The sequence below is a fragment of the Mastigoproctus giganteus genome, chromosome 2 (genome assembly GCF_048544385.1).
Source record: "Mastigoproctus giganteus isolate SK-2022 chromosome 2, ASM4854438v1, whole genome shotgun sequence".
NCBI lineage: Eukaryota > Metazoa > Arthropoda > Arachnida > Uropygi > Thelyphonidae > Mastigoproctus > Mastigoproctus giganteus.
In genome coordinates, this window is record NC_143576.1 from 101,469,387 (window position 1) to 101,489,273 (window position 19,887).

Consider the following 19,887-nt stretch of genomic DNA (forward strand, 5'->3'; position numbering starts at 1 on the left):
AATCATACTGCATGATGGAAGAGATAGGGAAGGGTTGACCGGAACTTAGCTCTAGAGACTAAACATGGGTTCCACCACTTCAAGCCTCCAATAAGCAAAGTGGTGGTATTTCACCGGTTGATGAGAGTCATCTACCCCCTAGTACTGACTACACTGACTAATTCTTCAAAAAGACTTCTGGGGTTGGAAAAGTAACCACTCATAATGACTGCAGTAAATACATCAACCCATATATATGACAAAATCTTTAATAAAATCAAATAAAACTAGATACAGGATAAACTGTATATTTAATATAAAATGATGAAACTGTAAAGTTAAAAGTGATAAAAAAAATTGTATGCATAAATATTATGGAGTTAAAATTAATAAAACAACACTGAGCTTTCAAAGGCAACCAACTCCTTTATCAAGTGGAATTTTTCAGATGTTACCCAACAACCAAGGGAATTATTCTCTATATGTGCGAGACCAGAAATGGGCCAGGCGCATAGTGTGCAAAACTATTCATCCTGTCCAAGGATCACAGTATTAAACGCAGGATGAATATTGATGCTACTGTCTCTTTAACCCGGGTACAACCTGGCTGTGGTTGTATTCGATCTGTCAGGTGACTTGCGAGATTTTATATATTTTTTTTTGGTTGAAGATTATTGACTGAAACTTTCTCTAATTTCCTAAATACCAAGCTAGTTTTACTCAGGGTTTTTTTTTTTTAGCAATATTTTATGTTTTTCATTCAGTAATTACATCAAAGAACCAGTCAGGTAATACGTGCCATTTTTTAAAACTTTTAGTTTTCCCATACACATGACATTTGACATTCCCATTTTTCATTTGATACAAATGATTACTGTTCTACTTCATCTATTTCCTAGAAGAAAGCAACTGTATTACTTTAATCCATTTCCCAGAAGTGATATTATCGAATTATTAGTTTGATAATGCCATAAAGATGTAAAAGAATGATAAAACTTAAAGATGTAATTACCATCACAGGTAAAGGGTAGGATTTTTGCTTTTCTAAAGGTGCCTACAGTCGTCTAAGAGTTATTAAATTCAATGGGACCAACTGATGATGTTACCAACAACAAAGTCTAAATGGGAAATATTCAAGGAAGTAATCCTGGAAGATACTAGACTTTTCATACCAACTAAGAAATATTGTTCAATATTTAGGCCTGTGGAATGAGACTCGTGGAAGAGAAGAAAAATGCATGGGATGCACATAAATTATCAGGTAACACAGAACACTATGGTAAATATAAAGTAATCTGTAATCAAGTCACAAAGGAGATTAGGCAAACAAAGGCAGATTATAAGACGTCTTTATCAAAGGATACAAAGAGGAAGAGCAAAGATGTCTGTACTTATGTAAACTCTAGAAGGAAGGGGATGAATCAGATTGGTCCACTTGATATCAATTGTTCGATTAGTAATGATCCTGCTGAGGTAGCTGACAAACTGAATGAGTATTTTTCATATGCATTCAAACATGAGGAGGTCTGTAGGGAAAGGAGGCCAGAAGCTGATCAAAAATTCTAGCAGGGAGCTAAATGATTTTGTATGAGGATAATGCGGTTGGTTTTGCATTACTGGCTAAACACCTAATCATCATTTATAAATGATTTTGTAATAAGTTAGAGCAAAGTGAAGGAGAAATTATTAAAGTTGAACATATGAAAGGCACTTGGGGTGGATGGGATCTATTCAGTTATATTAAAGGAGGCAGCGCAAAGGAAGTAAGAAAACTCTTAGCCATAATTATGAAAACTTCCTTGGACTCAGGGGAGGTCTCCAATGACTAGCGGTGCAAATGTGTCTCCAATTCACAAATGGAGATCAAATGGTGACATGAGTAATTACAGACCTGTTAGTTTAACTTCTGTTCTATGGAAAATAATGGAGTCACTGGTTAAAGAAGCACCGCGGGATCTTCTAGACAAGACTGCAGTTATAGTGCAGACATAGCATGGGTTTGTTAAGTGGAGGGGTCTTGTCTGACAAATTTGATTGGATACTATGATGTGGTCACAAAGGAACTGGATGAAAAAAATAATTTTTAATCATATACTTTTGATTTTAAGAAAGCTTTTGATGCTGTTGCACATGGAAGACTACTGTACAAATTGGAGCAGTATGGCATCAAGTGCAAGTTGCTGCTATGGAGAAAGGGATGGTTGCGTGGGAGAAGACAGAGAGTGGTAATCAGTGGACACTGCTCTTTGTGGACTAATGTTATTAGCGGACTCCCTCAGGGTTCGGTGCTGGGCCCCCTCATTGTTTTCTGTATTTATCAATGATATTGATGAAGGTATATCGAGCATAATGTCCAAGTTTGCAGATAATATATATAGGTTGACAGGGTTGTTAATGACAATAATAACAATACACTACTGCAACAGGATCTGGAAAAGTTGAGCAGAAGTGCTGAGAGGTGGCAACTTAAGTTTAACATTGACAAATGTAAAGTACTGCATATGGGTAGCAGTAACCCCAGAGTAATGTACCAACTCTGTGGTACTATACTCAGGGTAATGGAGAACGAAAAGGACCTGGGGATAATTGTACAAAGTATTCTTGTATGTAAAGGCCGTAACCAGGGTTTCCCCTATACACCGGGGCGCCTCTGTAGCCAGGTGGGAAGGAGGAGCAGTGCGTAGCACACGCTTCTTGATTAGACCAGAGTTCGAGCCCGTCACCACCAAATATGGAGGATGCGGAAAGGTCAGGGAATGACCTCCGCATATTCCCAGAGCAATATGGCCTTAGTTGCCAATGCTCGTAAAAACCAAATAACAAACAAACCCTATACACCGCCAAGTCATCTAGTGGCAAAGTGCCAAGGCCAGCATTTAAAAAAAAAAAAAAAAAAAATCTAATAAAATGTTTATATCTTTATGTGTATATTAATGTGTGTTTTGTTGTATGTTGTAAGCTGGCACCTGGCATTTAGCAGTCATGGGGGCAGGAGAACAAAAGGCTCCCCTACCCTCCATCTCCCATCCCAAGCCATGAGGAGGCAGCCGGGTTCTATTATCAAGAGACACGTACTGAGGTTGTCACAAGGAGAATCTGAAAATAATTTAGAAAGGAAGAAGGGAAAGGGGGAGAGAGAGAGAGAGAGAGAGAGGATGAAGAAAAAGGAACCGAAGAGAAGGGGAATAGAGATATCCTTTAGAAATATAAGCAGCAGAATGTAAAAGAGAAAAGTAAGAAGACTACAAGGAACATGTAATTAAAAACTAATTATCAACAGCTATGCGTATATACATACAATCAATTTCACCCAGTAATCACAATAAACCCAGTCATAATATCAACCATTGGGGCAGATAATAACCTAAATCAAATTTAAAACTCCAAAAACAACAAGGAAGGAATCATACTAATAAGCAATCAAAAGATTGCAAATCAATAAGTTTACAAAACCTTGAAAAACTTACAACTAAAACAGCCAATTAATCAGCAAAATTCCCAATGACATGATTAATGCAAGATAACACACATAACAAGGTAATTAATCTAATACCATTTCCAAAAAAACCCAAGACACAATCAGAGAGTAAGTTCAAATAGGCAACTTAAAATTTAACTTAACAATAATCAAGCAGTTTTAACAAGCGATAGTCTGAACACAGCCCCGATACCAGAAAACTGGGATCAAGGTCAAGCCAGCAAACACATAAATACAGGCTGTCACGACAGAGACATCCAAATAAAACAAGAAGAAAACACTAATGTTGAGAATCCTCAACCAGTACTGATGGCAAATTACTAAACAGCCGGGACAACTTCTATAATATACAAGTTCAGCTGAAACTATAAGCACGAATTACCACTACACTAGAATTACCACACAATCAAATAGAAGTTAAAATGATAAAACAGGTCATAAAATCTAAAACCCTTTATGCAGCAACTTGCATAAAGGGTTTTAGTTTGCCTTTAGCCAGCAGGTAGTTGATTGCCGGAACAAACTTCCATCTGTCGTTGTAGAAGTTGATAGCTTAAATAGATTCAAGGCAGAACTTGACAAACATTTGGAGCGAGTGGATGGGTGAAATAAGGGTTTATTTTTTTTTTTTTTTGGCTGATGCTATATAAGCTTGCTTTCTTGCATCGTGTGCCTTTGCTAATCTAATAAAATCATTTTAAATAAGTCCAGGTTTAAACAACTATTAAGGTTATTAAGACAACAGAACCCCTGCTGCCAAAGACATATATGACCCAAGCTATCGGTGAAAGACCCACTAAAACCCCAAATCACCAGCTAAAAATAATTAGCATGGACAATTCATCAACAGAACAAGGTGAATTAACAAAATATTAACAAAATACAGTTAGCCAACTAAATGCAATGGCCCTCCACAACCCGCAGAAACAACAGGATGATATTTACATTATTAAGAACATAGAAATTTAAAGTAATGTAGCATATATAATTCACCAACGAAATGAGGTGAATTAACAAAATGCAAATAGCCGACAAATTAAAACGGCCCTCTGCAACCCGCAGAAACAACAAAATATTTACCTTATTAACAACACAGTAATTTAGAAGACAGTTCACGACATTATCGTATCATACAGTTCGAGCCATGTACGACACGGAAACTGCAAAATTCAATTTACATTATTAACAACACAGTAATTTTAAACCCTCATAAAAGAAAATTCACAACATTAATTGAAGTATGCAAAATAAGATTATATAGATACTACTAATAATAAGCTAGAATTACCACACAAAACATCAAGTAATTAGCAAAATACATTTAAATAATTGTACAAGATAATTTAACATTAAACAATAATTCAACAAGATAAAAGTTTACTGCCTCTTGCAGTAGACAACAAAAACAAACAATGTTTTACATTAATTACAGAGAAGCTGAGTTTAAGAACCCATTAATAATAATAAGATTTAACTGAAATCATTATATACAGAAAAACTCGACCTAGAGCTGTTGACAATAACGAGAAACACTCATAAAATTTAAAAAAAGCAAGGGGGGGCGGACAACCAAAACATGAAAAAAGAAAAAACAGCACTACAAGCTACCAAAATTTTATCAAACAAGCAATGGTGCAGAAAAACAGTAGCTTTTTAAGTCCAAAGCAAAGAAAAGACAACACTATAAATTACGAGGCCAATCTCTTAACGACGTTTGAAGATTTTTCTGCAAAAGTGGAAAAAGCATTATAGTTTTCTAAAGTCTTCACCAATTTTGGAAGATCATCAACATGAAAAACCCCAGTGATCAGTTGAAATTCAGACCTAAAGTCAACGTACTGAATATAATCAAAAATTAGGTGAGTGGCAGATTCTACCGCACCACAGGAACAATTTGGGGAAGAAGCAAGACCCAAGGAGAACAATTTTTCATTCAAACATGCATGACTGGCAAACAAAAAAGGTAGCATAAAGATCAGGAGAAGACCTAGCTAAATTTTTTTCTTATTAATTTCAATGACCTTTGGGAAGAATAGAAAAGTGGTATGACCTGTAGATCCATTAATCCAGTGAAGCTGCCATTCAGAAAGAAATTGATCTCTTATATGTTGAATACAGGCAGTTCTCGCTTTACAAGTTCCCAGGTTTACGAGTTGTTTTTTTTTTATTCAAAGTATCTAAGTATCAACAAAATCGAAAATTTTGTTGATACTTGATTGAAAAAAATGAATGTTAAACATTCATAAATACTGCATTTCAAACCACGCGCATAGCTATACAATACAGTGTACCCAGCTTAACGATATTAATCTGTTCCAGAGATACCATCGTATTGTGAAAATATCGTTATGAAAATATTCGTTCTACGACCTCAGATGTTGAAATTTTTGTTCTATAACTCTCTAAAAGGTCGTTTTTATAGTGCAAATGGTATTAGTTACCAATTAAAATTGCTAAAATGCACTACTCTTTCATTATTATTATATGTTCTGTTATAAGAACCAATTTTGAAAGCCTTTGTGACATTTTTCTAAAGCACATTTCTGGAGGTCATGACCATAAAACAATAAAAACAATTTGTACTTTCCGGTTTATTGGGCTTTTCTGGTACTGCAAGCAGTTATAAATGGGTAGTAAACTCGATGTTATTGCATTTGCGAAAATACCGATAGCTGGAATTGTGTGGTTTTTTGCATTATAATGGTAAAATGTGTTTTCCCTTTACTGAAATCTTCAATAATATAAAAAACATAAATAACTTTTCAGAATCTTCTCTTCATTCCTTCTTTTTAAGCTTCGTAAACTTGTTACTCCGCGCAATTTTTGCGTTCCGTTAAAAAATGCTTATTTATCTATTGAAATTTATAAAGAAAATAGAAGATTATCTTAGAAACAAATGCCTCTTGAAGCATTTCTGAAGAAGACAACTCCTGCAACAAACCAACGAGTGCTGAGCCAATAATGAGTGATCAATGAGTGTGCATTTAGTCAATGATGAAGAATAAACATTCTTTAAAATTTTTAAGTCATAAATAATTTCTTTATTATTATAACATCCTTAGATATGGAATTTTTTCTCAGAAATATAGTGTCTAAATCATTTAGAACTGAAATAGACCGTTGGCAGTTAAGCTGAGCAACTTTAATAGTATCACTTGTCTTATTACCAGGAACACTATTGAATATAACTGGTACGAGATCTTCTAGCTTCTTGAGCATGGATATATTCTGGGCAATGTCATTCATGGAAAGAATGGTCTGCTCTGTGTTTCCTTAAATGACAATTTACACAAACTACAGGGGAATCGATGTTTGGACAAGCATCAAGCTGATTGTCCTGCTGACCACAGTGGCCACAAGAAAACTCAGTCTGAAAGCAATTCTTGGCGGAATGCCCATAGCCCAGACATTTTTAACATCTAGAGACTATCACGAAATCCCTTATGTTGTGGGCAGACCAGCCCCAATAAATTCTACTATCAGACCTCAAAAGTAATTGCCTAAATCTAGGAGAAAACTCAAAAATCCAGTGAGAGTTTTACTTATTTCTAGACTTGATTTTAAATCTTACTTTAACTAATTTACTGAATTCCTCATGGTCTGTATCAAAATCCTTTAAGTTTTTCTCATAAAGATTCTCTAAAAACTCATTATCTTTGACATCTTTACCAACATCATAGGCTATCAAGGTAGGGTTAAGCATCTTAGGAGAATCTACATTTAGATTATGATCATAGGATTTTTTACATTTTTTTAATTTGTCAAGATCACCACTAGTGGCAGTTCTGATAATAATTCCTTTTTCTCTAATCTTCCTTAATGATTTTATTTTGACACACTAATTCTTTCTTAAAATTTTGTGAGACCGCAAGATTAACTTCCTCACTAGTCTGCCGACCGGGCTAGCCGAGTGGGTAAAGTACCTGCCCGGCAGCCCAAAGGTCGCGGGTTCGATTCCCGCCTCGGGCTTGGATCAAAGTACTGCAAAAACCTTGGGAGGTGCATTATGGCCACAGAAGCCGATGCGCCAACAACTACCAAATAAAAAAAAAAAAAAAAAAAACTCACTAGTCTTATAATCACAAGAGTCAGAAGCCCTTACAATTACAACATGTTTACTCTTTAATCCCTGAGGAATTAAATTACCATCTGATTTTATACCCGTGCTGGAAGCAACCATAGAAGCATAACTGATTGCCTGCTGAAGGGGCAGCAGACAAAACCTTACTCTTTAACTGTGTCCTAGCACTTACACACTTAAAAACCTAAAACCTTGGTTTTAAGTTTTTCATTTTCAATTGTCAAGTCCAAGACAAGTCTCTCAAGGTTGTTCCAGATCTTACAAGCATCAACAATCATAGAGGGCATCACCTGAGCACCTGCCTCAAGGGTGTCGAGCAGATTATTTTTTAATCCATACATCAATTCCAATACAGCAGTACAATTAGTCTAGTCCAAGTCACACAACCCACTTGAATTAAGATCACCAACAAAAGAATGACCCGAACGCAGATGTGGAAAGTCCTCCACCGTCTTGACAATGTCCACCAGGGGCTCTCCAACCTCCAATTTAGGAGCCAGAGTAAGATCCCAGGCATCTCAACCGTAGAAGCACTGTCGTCAGTCATTATAACAAAATATAATTTTGAAATGAGAGAAAACACAGTACCCTCAAGGGCAACCCAGTGGACACAATATAAACTATGACCTAAGTCAGACAATATTCTAATTTAACAAAATACAGGCATACCTCGGTTAACGTTACCTCTGATAACGAAGCTTCGATATAACGAAGTCCGCAATTTCAAGCCCCATTTAACATAAAAAAAATATTCCAGTTTAATCACCTGAAATCTAAACAAACTGAAGAAATTACGGAAACCTTTGGGGCTTCTCGTGGTTGGTTCGAGAAATTTAAAAAACGGGCCAGGATTCATAGTGTAAAATTAACAGAAGCTGCAAATAAGTTTTCAGAAAAACTAAAGGAAATAATTGAACGTGAAAATTTTCCACCAAATTTGGTGTTCAGTGTTGACGAAAGCGGTTTGTTCTGGAAACGGCTACCAACAAAAAGCTTCATTTCTATTGAAGAAAAATCAGCTGCTGGGTTCAAAGCAGCCAAAGACCGTTTAACGTTACTCTTTGGATCAAATGCCTCTGGCGATTATAAATTAAAATTGTTATTAGTTTACCATTCAGAAAATCCGAGGGCGTTAAAAGGTAACATAAAAATGAATTTACCTGTAATATGGAAAGCAAATAGAAAAGCGTGGGTTACCAAGGAGTTATTTACTGATTGGTTTGTTAACCACTTTTGTCCTGAAGTAAAACGGTTTTGTCAAAAAAAACAACTTGGAAGAAAAAGCTCTTTTGTTGTTAGACAATGCTCCAGGACATCCTACTGATCTTAACACGTTGGACACATGCATTCCTGTCAAAGTTGTGTTTCTTCCAGCAAACACAACTTCCCTGATTCAACCATTGGATCAGGGAATAATAGCATCATTTAAAGCTTATTATCTGCGTCGAACATTAAGCAATTTAACTGAACTAGAGGATAAAGAGGAAATGACAGTTAAAACTTTTTGGAAAAACTACACCATTAAAAACACAATTGAAAACATTGATAGTTCTTGGAAAGAAGTCACTAAGAAATGCTTAAATGGAGTTTGGCGCAAAATATGGCCAGAAGTTGTACTAGAAGAAGAAAATAACATCCAAGAAATTAGAAATGAAGTTATCCAGATGGCACAATCAATAGGTTTCGAAAATGTCGATGAAGAGGATGTCAGAAATTTATTGAATGCAGAAGATGATGGTTTTTCAGTGGAAGATTTAGAAAACCTTGTTAGCAACGAAGACAAAGATAATGAAGACGAAGTTAAAGAAGTTCCTGCCGAAAAAGTGTTAACCAAAGATTTAAAAATGTGCTTAAATGACATTGAAAACGTTTTAAATTTTTTTAGTGAAAATGATCCTGATTTAGGAAGAAGTTTTATTGTTAAGCGATCAGTGTTAAATGCAATAACTCCTATAGGCAATTGTTAAATGAAAGAGAAAAAAAGCATAAGCAATCAACTTTAGACTCATATTTTAAAATGTGATTTCACTTTGTATGTAAGTTGACTGTTTATTTAATAAAACTTTTCTTTGTTCGAAAAAAAAGCTTTTCATTTTCTTTACGTAGGAACGTATTCCTATTCCGGCCATAGTATTTTTACCTCTGAAAACGAAGTTTCGCTTAACGAAGTAATTTCGTGGAACGCATCCTATTCGTTATTCGAGGTATGCCTGTACTAAGAAATATATTCTTCTCACTGCAAACTCAGTGGACAGGAGAGCAATACAATATATTTAAGCAGTTTAAAGTACAATGTCCTAGCTGTTAACATAGTGGACAAGCTAATTTCATAGTTATAAGACCATTGGCCATCTACTGGCCAAAGCACAGTTCATTTGGACCAATAGGAGTTGAGATATTAAGGGTTAAACACATATCCAATGTCAGCCCAAAAGAGCCCCAAAATAAGTTGAATGGCATTTTTGTACAGAATTCAAAAAACCTTAAAACTGTTGATCTAATGATCCAATTTGCATAAAACTTGGTAGTGAGGATCCTCAGGGCCTACTGCAAACATCTACACCAAGTTCCAAAAGTTAGGGTCACCTACAGAGAAACTTCAATTTATGTTACAGTACCCTAATATTTTTAGCACCACTATACACACACTATGGTATGCATACTGGCATCCATCTTGTGAACAAGGTTAATTACATAATCATTCAAAGACATCCAATCAGAGCACAGCAGTATCAAAGAATTGGGCAACCTCCAAGATCCATAGGAATAACATTAGAGTCACAACATTTTGTCAATGACTGTCTAAGCTATTACATATAAGCCGTGATCTGCTATAATCTTTCTGAGCCTCTAAATTTCAAAGAGTTACCAAATGGCGACCTCCTATTACAGGTTTCTCTCCACACGTGACGACGGCATGTTGTCAGCAAGAAGGGAGAAGAATAACAAGAATACATTCAGCATAAGAATAACAAGAATACATTTTGTATAGCTAGAGCCGATGATTATCATAAAATAAAATTGGCTGGCTATTGGTGGAAAAAATGTCATAAAAAGTAATCCATCACCACAATCAGCCACCCTGCAGTCCAAAATAAGTGTAAAATCTGTTGACTAACCCAAGTTTTGGGAAGAACAATATTATAATAATAATAGAATAGCAATTGCTTAAAAAATGGTATTCACTTTGAATAAATCTGCAGTGGTATATTGAGAAGAGGTGGTTAGCATTTAGGTTGAATTGTTAGCTAAGAAACTAAGGGGGGGGGAAATGAAGAAAAACGGAATTTAAAATAAGCGCAAGGAGGTAGAAGTGTACACATCCGATCCTTGGTTGTCATTGAAGAGGGAAGAAATAATTTGAAAGCTTGAATAAAATAATACGGTGAGGCCAGTAGTCATTATGAAGGACTTCATTAAATAATGTCTTGAGTTGGCAATTGAATGGACAGAGAACGCGTGTTGTTTTAAAGGTTTAAGTTTATATCTCGTGATGCACTTTTTGACACATGGGAAATTTAACCACGAAAGGTTCCAAGCTGGTGAAAGGTTGAAGGGGAGTTTGGCGTTAATAATTTTAAGATTAGAATGATGTCGACACCATTCAATCACGAGTGCTTCATATTGAAGAATTCTATAATTAGATTTGAGTTTAATAATGGAAATAGCAGAGTCGACGAGATGGGTGTGATTATGGGTTTGGGCATGAATTGTAAGTTCTGTACTGGCTTGACTTGTTCTAAAACTGTTGAAATGGTAATATGCGCGGGTGTTCGAGGATTTGGAAGAACCGAATTTGGTGGTAGTGCTGCCAATGTAACAGGCGTCACAGTTTGGCTGACATTTTATGAGGTGTATTCTATTATTAAGATCGCTGGTGGAATAAGTGTGTGTATCTTTATAGGAATTAAAAAAAGATCCTAGTTTATTGTAAGCAGAAAAGACGAGAGAAATGTCTGTGTTATTAAAAATATGGCGGAATTGTCCTGCAAGTTCACTCTGGTAGGGGTTGGATTATACGAGTGTTGGATTTGTTATTGTGTCCGGTTGGATTAATAATTTTATTTTTGGCAGTGGAAATTGTATTGAGGATGAGTTGAGGGGGATAACCTCTGGCTAGAAATTTTTCGGTAAGGTATTGAAGTTCATTATGTAGGTCATCTTGTGAGGAGCTAAATTTTAAGGGGTTGTGAATGTGGTTGTGTAAGATGGCTTTTTTAGTGCTGAGGGGGGTGGTGTGAAGAGAAATGTAAGTTCTTCACTTTACAGTGTCTGGAGACTAGGCACTTGCGGCGTGATCTGATTGAGGTGTATAAGGCCTTGAATGGTTTTAGCAAGCTCAGTGGTGATGGGATTCTTCCTCTTGCTCAGATTACTCACTTGAGGGAACATAAATTCAAATTGGGGAAAGACAATTGTAGAATGATGTGCAGAAATTTGCCTTTAGCCAGTGAGCGGTTGATAGTTGGAACAAACTTCCATCTGTTGTAGTGGAGGTTGACAACTTAAATGAATTCAAGGCAGAACTACACAAGCATTTGGAGTGTATGGATGAGTGAACTGGGAAGTGTTTTATTTATTTATTTTTTTTTTGGCTGATGCTATATAAGTTTGTTTTCTTGCATCATATGTTTCTATTAATGCTAATAATGTTTGCTTTAATTCATTTTATACAAGTAACAACAAATAAAACCTAATGGATTGGAATAAAAAAGAAAAAAAAAAAAAAAGAGTAATGTCCTTTTTGTTCTATTTCACGAAAATTTCACGACAAAGCCCTGATCTGCTATAATCTTTCTGAGCCTCTAAATTTCAAAATAACGCATAATCTCATCCTTGGGAGGAATATTTTAAGTCTTTCAAGGAAGATTTACCTGAAAACACTTGGAGTAAACAGGTTTGTCCTTTTACCACATAAATGTTTATAATTATTTTTTTTTAAGAGTATTTCCATTGATGAAAAAAATCTTTTTATTTGTTAAGTCAGATTCTAATAATTTTATGTTTCATTTCTTACATAAAATGGTTTTAGTTATCAATTATTTATTTGTTTTGTAAAATATATATTATGGATAATATCTTCCAAACAGAATACTAAGTGGAAAAAAGCCTGCAAGCAGGATTACATGGCAGAAATTGTGAATATGCTTAAATTTGAATTTTCATGCAATGATTTTATCAGCTCATCATCCATCAGTTCAAAAATTGAAGTGCCTAATAGTTTCATATTTTATGACTAATTTTTTTTCTTAATTTTAAGAAGAATTAATAAAAGTTATTGAATATTTTCATATATATAATAACTCTGTGTCTGAGTGCTCAGGAGTGGGAGTGCAATGGCACACACTCTTTGAGTAGACCAGAGTTCAACCCCTGACTGCTAAATATGGTTGATCTGTCAACCTGTACTGGACCAACATGGCAGATTATGGTCAATTCCCTCAACGTGAATTGTTGAGGAGGCCTCCATCCTGCAATGGATTGAAAATAGCTGTGGATTTATTATTATTTATTATATATATACATATACATGTAAAAAATCTAAATTTCATGCTTCTAGATATAATAAAGTACAGAAATCTATTTGGAAAAGAAAAGATGATATACAGGGTGTCTCAAAAATATTGGTACAAACGTTTAGGGGAGGTAGGTAACATCTAAAGGAATGTGAATCGCATAGGAACCCATAACCAGAAACGTCACCGTAAGTCGGTAGACGGCGCTGTTCATCGGTTCTCATGAGCAGCGCTGTTCACGAGAGAGAAAATTTCTGGTTTACTCATTCAAGCAGTAGTTGCCGCACGAAGAGCATGCATTGATATACGAACGGTGAGCTGGCAGACATGCACCTAATGTATGGATTAGCAGAGGGCAATGGACGAGCCGCTCAACAAATTTATGGAGAATGCTTCCCAGACAGACATGTACCAGACCATTGTTTGTTTGCGTGTGTGCATCAAAATTTGTGCAATTATGGGTCATTTAGAGGTAACAGGAGTAGTGCGGGCAGACCACGTTCGACGTGAACGCCTACCATGGAAGAAAGTGTGTTGAATGCCATCCAGAATAATCCTACTACCAGCACACGTGCCGTTGCCTCTGCCTTAGGAGTGTCTCGTTGCAGTGTACAGCGTGTCTGGTACGACGATTCCTTACACCCCTTTCATCTCCAAAGGGGTCAGTTACTGCTCACCCAAGATCATCCTGCACATGTGGCTTTTGTGCAGTGGTTTCTCCAAGAAAGTGTTCAAGACTTGAATTTTCCAGCCTATGCTTTTGTTAACGGATGAGGCTTATTTCACTCGGGAAGGCTTATTCAATCAGCACAATGCTCATGTGTGGGCTCACGATAACCCACACCGTGTGCGCCTCCATGTGGCACAACATCGCTTCGCAATAAATGTGTGGGCAGGTATGGTCGGTGACTGCTTAGTCGGCCCATACCTGTTACCATCCTGCATGAACTCCGCTAAATATCGGATCTTTCTTGAACAAGTTCTACCAGGGTTACTTGACGATGTTCCAGCAAATATGAGATGAAACATTTGGTTTCAACATGACGGGGTGCCTGCCCATTGTGGAAAGTGTGTTCGTGACCATTTGAACAGGCGTTTTGAGCATCGATGGATTGGCTGTGGTGGACCCGTTGCCTGGCCCCCACGCTCACCTGATTTATCGAGCCTTGATTTCTTTCTGTGAGGGGGCCCTCAAATCTATTGTGTATGAATCGCCTGTGGAGACGGAAATGGATCTCGTGGCGAGACTCGTCTGTGCTGCTGCTACTGTCAAAGAAACTCCAGGTGTGTTCGACCGTGTCCGCCAATCCATGCTGCGTCGGTGTCACGCATGCATTGCGTCTCGTGGTGGAACCTTCGAGCATCTGTTGTAACATCATGAAATGCATCCATCTCGTACTCCATTGTTAATATTATGTCAAATAAATGTTTGCCACTAATTACTGTCTTGTGTCATTTCTGCTTCTTGTGCCCCTTCTACTACTTTCTCGTGACGTTTCCAGTTATGGGTTCCTATGCGATTCGCATTCCTTTAGATGTTACCTACCTCCCCTAAATGTTTGTACCAATATTTTTGAGACACACTGTATACAAGGGGGCTATAAAAAGGTTAGTACCCTTACGTAGAAATAATAGCCCTAGAAAGGTGAAATTTCACGGAACTTTAATCCTTTTCTATGTACTCTCCATGTATAGTAACACATTTCTCCCATCTATGGATCAGTTATTTAATGCCTTGATCATAGAAGTCTACACTTTTTGCCTGAAACCACGATTCCACTTCATAGATGACTTCCTGAGATGAATCAAGGCAGCGTCCATGCAGAGTTGTTTGTTGCCCATAATGGCCATGTGAGCTAGTTCATTGTCTGATGGAAGACGGACACCTTTGTTATTTTACATCATGTAACTTTTTCAAAAGATTTCTATAGTATTCTCCAATAAGTGTGGAACAACGGTAGGTAATCTGCCAGGATAATCCCTTTTCTATTCCAAAACACGGAGAACATCACCTTCTTTGCAGATGGAGCAGTCTTTGCCTTTTTGGGAGGAGAGGAGGAGGTGTGCTTCCACTGCTTTGACATGTCTTTAATCTCCAGATCATACTCGTATACCCAGCATTCGTCATTTGTCACCAACCAATCAAAAAGGTTCTCAACATCAGCATCACACAAATCCAACAGTTGGTGAGAACATTGTATTCGACATTGCTTCTGCAAAGGCATCAGCAATCTTGGAACCCATCATGTGGAGACCTTAGATATGTGCAGATGGTCATGTAAAATGCTTTGGGCAGACCCATAACTAATTCCCACTGCATTTGCGATGAAATGAATTGTCACACGTCTGTCACTCAGCACCAGCTGCTCAACTTTTGCAACCGTCTCACTGTCTGTGGATGTTGATGGCCTTCCTTCTCTTGGCTCGTCAAAGACATTTGTATGACCACACTGGAACTCCCATTTCCACTTTTTTACTGTGTCATAGGATGGACAATTTTGCCCATACACAGATTTCATTTCTTCATCAATGTCCTGAGTATTTTTGCCCTGCAAATGCAGGAACTTGATCACTGCTAAATACTCCACTTTGTCAACTGTAGCTTCCTTCCTCAGATTCTGGGCTCCACTTCTGGTGTGCGATCACCTGCAGGAATGAAATTTCACATGTTAGTTATTGAATATTTAGAAAATTTATATTAAAAACGGCATATTCCTATTGGTGTTTTATCTAGGTCAGAGTGCGAACTTTTTTGATACCCCTTTGTATAAAAAATAAACATTTAGCTATAATTAAGTACAGAAATTGATTCAGAAAAGATGATATATTGGTATTTGCAAGCAGAATTCAAAAAACTTTATCAATAAATAAAAACAAAGTTGCTCACTTAATAAAGGTAGCATGATCCCCATTGCACCAAACCGAGGTGGAACCACTGCCAGGTTAATGGTGATATGTTCTTAGGAACATATTTGTTCCTAATAAACTGTTAAACCATTGGCATCACAAATTATTGAGGTTGATTAAGTAAATGCATTAAGTTGCATTTCATTATTCAACCTTTCAGTGATAAGAGGCTATTTCAACTCATTTATTTAAAATCCATTAAATTTAATGTATATATTTTATGATATTTCAAAAAAATTCAGACATCTTTTATTTTAACATAGGGTGCTTCAGGAACAAAAGGGGAAATTGGCTTGCCAGGTCTTCCAGGTCCTGCTGTAAGTAGATTTTATTCTTCTAACCTCATTCATATCAAATTAGATTTCAAGCATTTGCATATTTTTATATATGGAGTTTCCACATTGATTTGTTGATTGGAACTCTATTTAAATTTACAAGAAGATTCCAATCTCCTCTGTCTACAAAAGGGGTTTGCATGCACTTTGAGCAAAAGTGGTTCAATCCTGCATTATCTACTGAATATGGTGATTTCTTGTATTCTTTCTGACCCCTTATGTGGTTTTTCTGGAAAATAAACAGAAAATTAATTTTCTTTAGTTTTCAAGATTAACAAAATGTGTGAATTGTCAATTCTGCACATCTCTCCTGATAAATATAAAAAATTATTTTAGTGTTACTGAAAAGAATTTTTAGAAGAAAAAGAATATTTTTCCCTCTTTTTTAACAAACTTAATTAACTGAATGTACTAGAAAATTAAAAATGAAACAATGTTGCATTAACTTTACAGACCGATACATAAATATACTACCTTCGCCAAAGATTATCTAATCCTTTCTGAATTTTCTTCATTGAACAGTGATCCTGGTCCTGTTCCACCAATCATTCTACAATGATTGATGGAACAAGACCAGGGTATGTCTGCCAGGGCAGAAAGTTGATAACATTAGGGCAGATATCATCTTTTAAGGGCAAAAAAGGTGATATTGTTGTGCACATTGGCCCTAATGACCTTAAGAGTAAGAGATCTGTAGAGTTACTTAACAAGTACAGGTCAATGCTGAAAAAAAAAATCGCAAGTTAGGGTTAAATTTGAAAGTGTCTGCAATTCTGCCCAGACATGATAGGAGGGAGTATATGATGAGAGCCTTGTCAATCAATTCAGCCCTAGAGAGATTGTGCAAGGCTCACATGGTAGAATAATTTTTTCAGCGTGGTCTGTGCTTGCTAACAGGAGAGACTGCTTCAACACAGATGGGATACACTTAAATGGAAAGGGTGCAAGAATATTTGCTGATGCCATCGAGGCAGTATTAGGTGCGTCAGAAAACTGCTAGCTTGGGGGTTAGGATTCACAGACTAATAGATTAACAGTAGCCACAAGCAGATTTAAAAGTGAGCAGCAACCTAGAAAGCAAGGTACTGGGAATTTCAAGGACTGCTGGGAGTCATCATGGAACAAGTAAATACATGGGTTGTGTTAGGGTAACTTTATCAATAAATAAAAACAAAGTTGCTCACTTAATAAGGGTAGCATGTGAGAGCTTTCTAAGAGTAAGAAAGGTGCATGCATACTTCCATGTACACCAATGCTAGAAGTATAGTAAATAAATTTGATGAATTTGAAGTGCTGATCAAGGCATCAAAGGCAGATATTGTTGGGATATCAGAGACATGGTATCACACAGATATAAGCAGTGCAGAATTGGAATTTGGGCAGTACAATGTGTACAAAAAGGAGAGACAGTGTAAGAAGGGAGGAGAGGTTATGCTGTTAGTTAAGAAACACATAAAATCTAAGGAAGTGCATCCAGTTGACATGGCTGGATAGTGCAATGTTGAGTCTGTTTGGTGTGATATAAACAATGGGAAAGGGAAAATGAGAGTAGGAGCGTGTTATAAGCGTAATGACTGTAATGAGTGCAATGAACAGTTGTTCAGAGAAATAGAGTTGGCCAGTAAATCAGAATGTCTTGTAATGTAGGATTTTAACTTTCCAGGTATTGACTGGAACTTGTGGGCTGGTCCAGGGCTGTGCCAAGCCATTTTAGTACCTGAGGCACAATGAAAAATTTGCATCCTATTGTTAATCATGACAACATTGGAAATTTAATCTTTCTTTTGGGGTACCTTTCAGCTTTTAACCTGGGGCAAGAGCCTCATCCACCTTACCCTTGGCACGGCTCTGGGTTGGTCATCCACACACTAGCAAGACTTTTGTGGATTTATTGGAGGATTATTTTCTACAACAGCATGTTCAGGGGCAACCAACTGATTATCAGCAGTGATTATTCATGCATTAAGAATTTGCAGATAAAGGAACCACTAGATGAGAGTGATCGCAGTGTACTGATGTGGAATTTACTTAAAGATGTAACTACCATCATGTAAAGAATTTTGTAAAGGTAAGGGTTTTTGCTTTCAGAAAGATGATTACAGTGGTCTCAGACAGTTTTTAAATTCTATACAGTGGGATCAATTGATGATGTTACCAATGGTGAATTCAAAATGCAAATCCTTTCAGATTCAATCCTATCTTTTGACTTTTTTCCCAACATTTCCCTGTACTTGTTAATAAACTTCTCAGATCTTCTACTCTTAATATCATTAGTGCTCATGTGTACAAAATATCACCCTTTTGTATCCTTACAAGATATCTGCTCTACAACTTCATCTACTTTTGTCCCTGATAGACATCCTCTGGTCCTTTTAGGAAACCAAAAATTTTAAATGATAGTACAATCAAGGAAATGAGGAATGGTAATCTTGACAATCATCCCATTTTACACTCTTGTAACGCCAGATGATATGTGACTGAGAATGGCTATGGGAGGAAGCCCACTGATCCAGTGGCTATCACCAAGTTCTGGTCTCATGTACCTTGAAGACAAACATTAACTTCACTTTGAAAGGTTGGTGCTGAGAAATAGATCATGAGTGTTAGGTGTATGGTTTGGATTCACTGGTATTCTAGTAGGTAAATTAACAAATTACATGAGGTTATGAATCATACTGGCCAGCATGATTTTTATCTCTATTAATATATCAGCTGTTCACATCACAAGTTCTATGTTTATAGGTTTTTGTATTTATCCATAATATCCAGAAATAAGGTACATTTCTGTTTATCCAGAAATGTACCTTATTACAATTTAGGAAACTGGATATGACAGTGATCTGTTGTATTACCTGCAAATAATAATGTTTGCATGTGCTCACAGATGGCAGTAATGTTGTAGAAGAGCTAACATTTTCAGTTTGTCTATCTGCCTCCCAACTCCCTACTCTTTTGGTAACAGAAAAACAGTTGTAATGTACACTTTATCAATTTATTTGCATAACTATTACATATTTTTTGTTTCTTCTGTGTTTTTCTTAGCATTATGTTGTTAAAATTAAATTTAAATAGAAGCAAAGGAAGCTTCTGAATAACCCTGACAATTTTTGCTGTGTTTATAGATGATTTACATCAAAACACAGATAAAGAAAATCTATGGTATTACTAAGTGTGTGTGTATTTATAACTGTGTTGCAAGTTTGGTGATGAGGACAATACTTGGGCTCTTACTGTCTACTATATTACCTGCACCACCAATGTAATGATGTGGCTAACTGAAAAATTAAAAGTATGCCTTGTGGTGTTCCTGTTGTGTGGTTAGAACCACACAACCACATTGATGATTGCTATCTACATGGCAGAAATTTCAGGGATATCCAGAAAAAGTAATCACAGCATCAAATATCCTAAAACATACCATCTGCAATAAGACCTGTTCCACATATTGAAGACCTGCCAATAGCAGATCCCCCAAAATCATGGAATAAAGGAGGCAGTTACCAATATATATAAAGAGGATTCTTCTTTTACAGACTTTGCTAAACTATCCACTTCAACAGATTTGGAATACCATCTAGAAAATTATAACAA

The 19,887-nt window shown here is 36.5% G+C and overlaps 1 protein-coding gene across 1 annotated transcript in view; it reads left to right on the plus strand.

Annotated features, from left to right (window-relative positions):
* Window positions 1-19,887, plus strand: part of LOC150089465 (uncharacterized) — a 1,372,165-nt gene that overhangs the window by 831,628 nt on the left and 520,650 nt on the right. Inside the window, exon 37 of the mRNA XM_090389992.1 lies at window positions 16,225-16,278. Within this exon, the coding sequence (XP_090246118.1) occupies window positions 16,225-16,278 (54 nt within the window). The remainder of the gene's footprint in view (window positions 1-16,224; window positions 16,279-19,887) is intronic.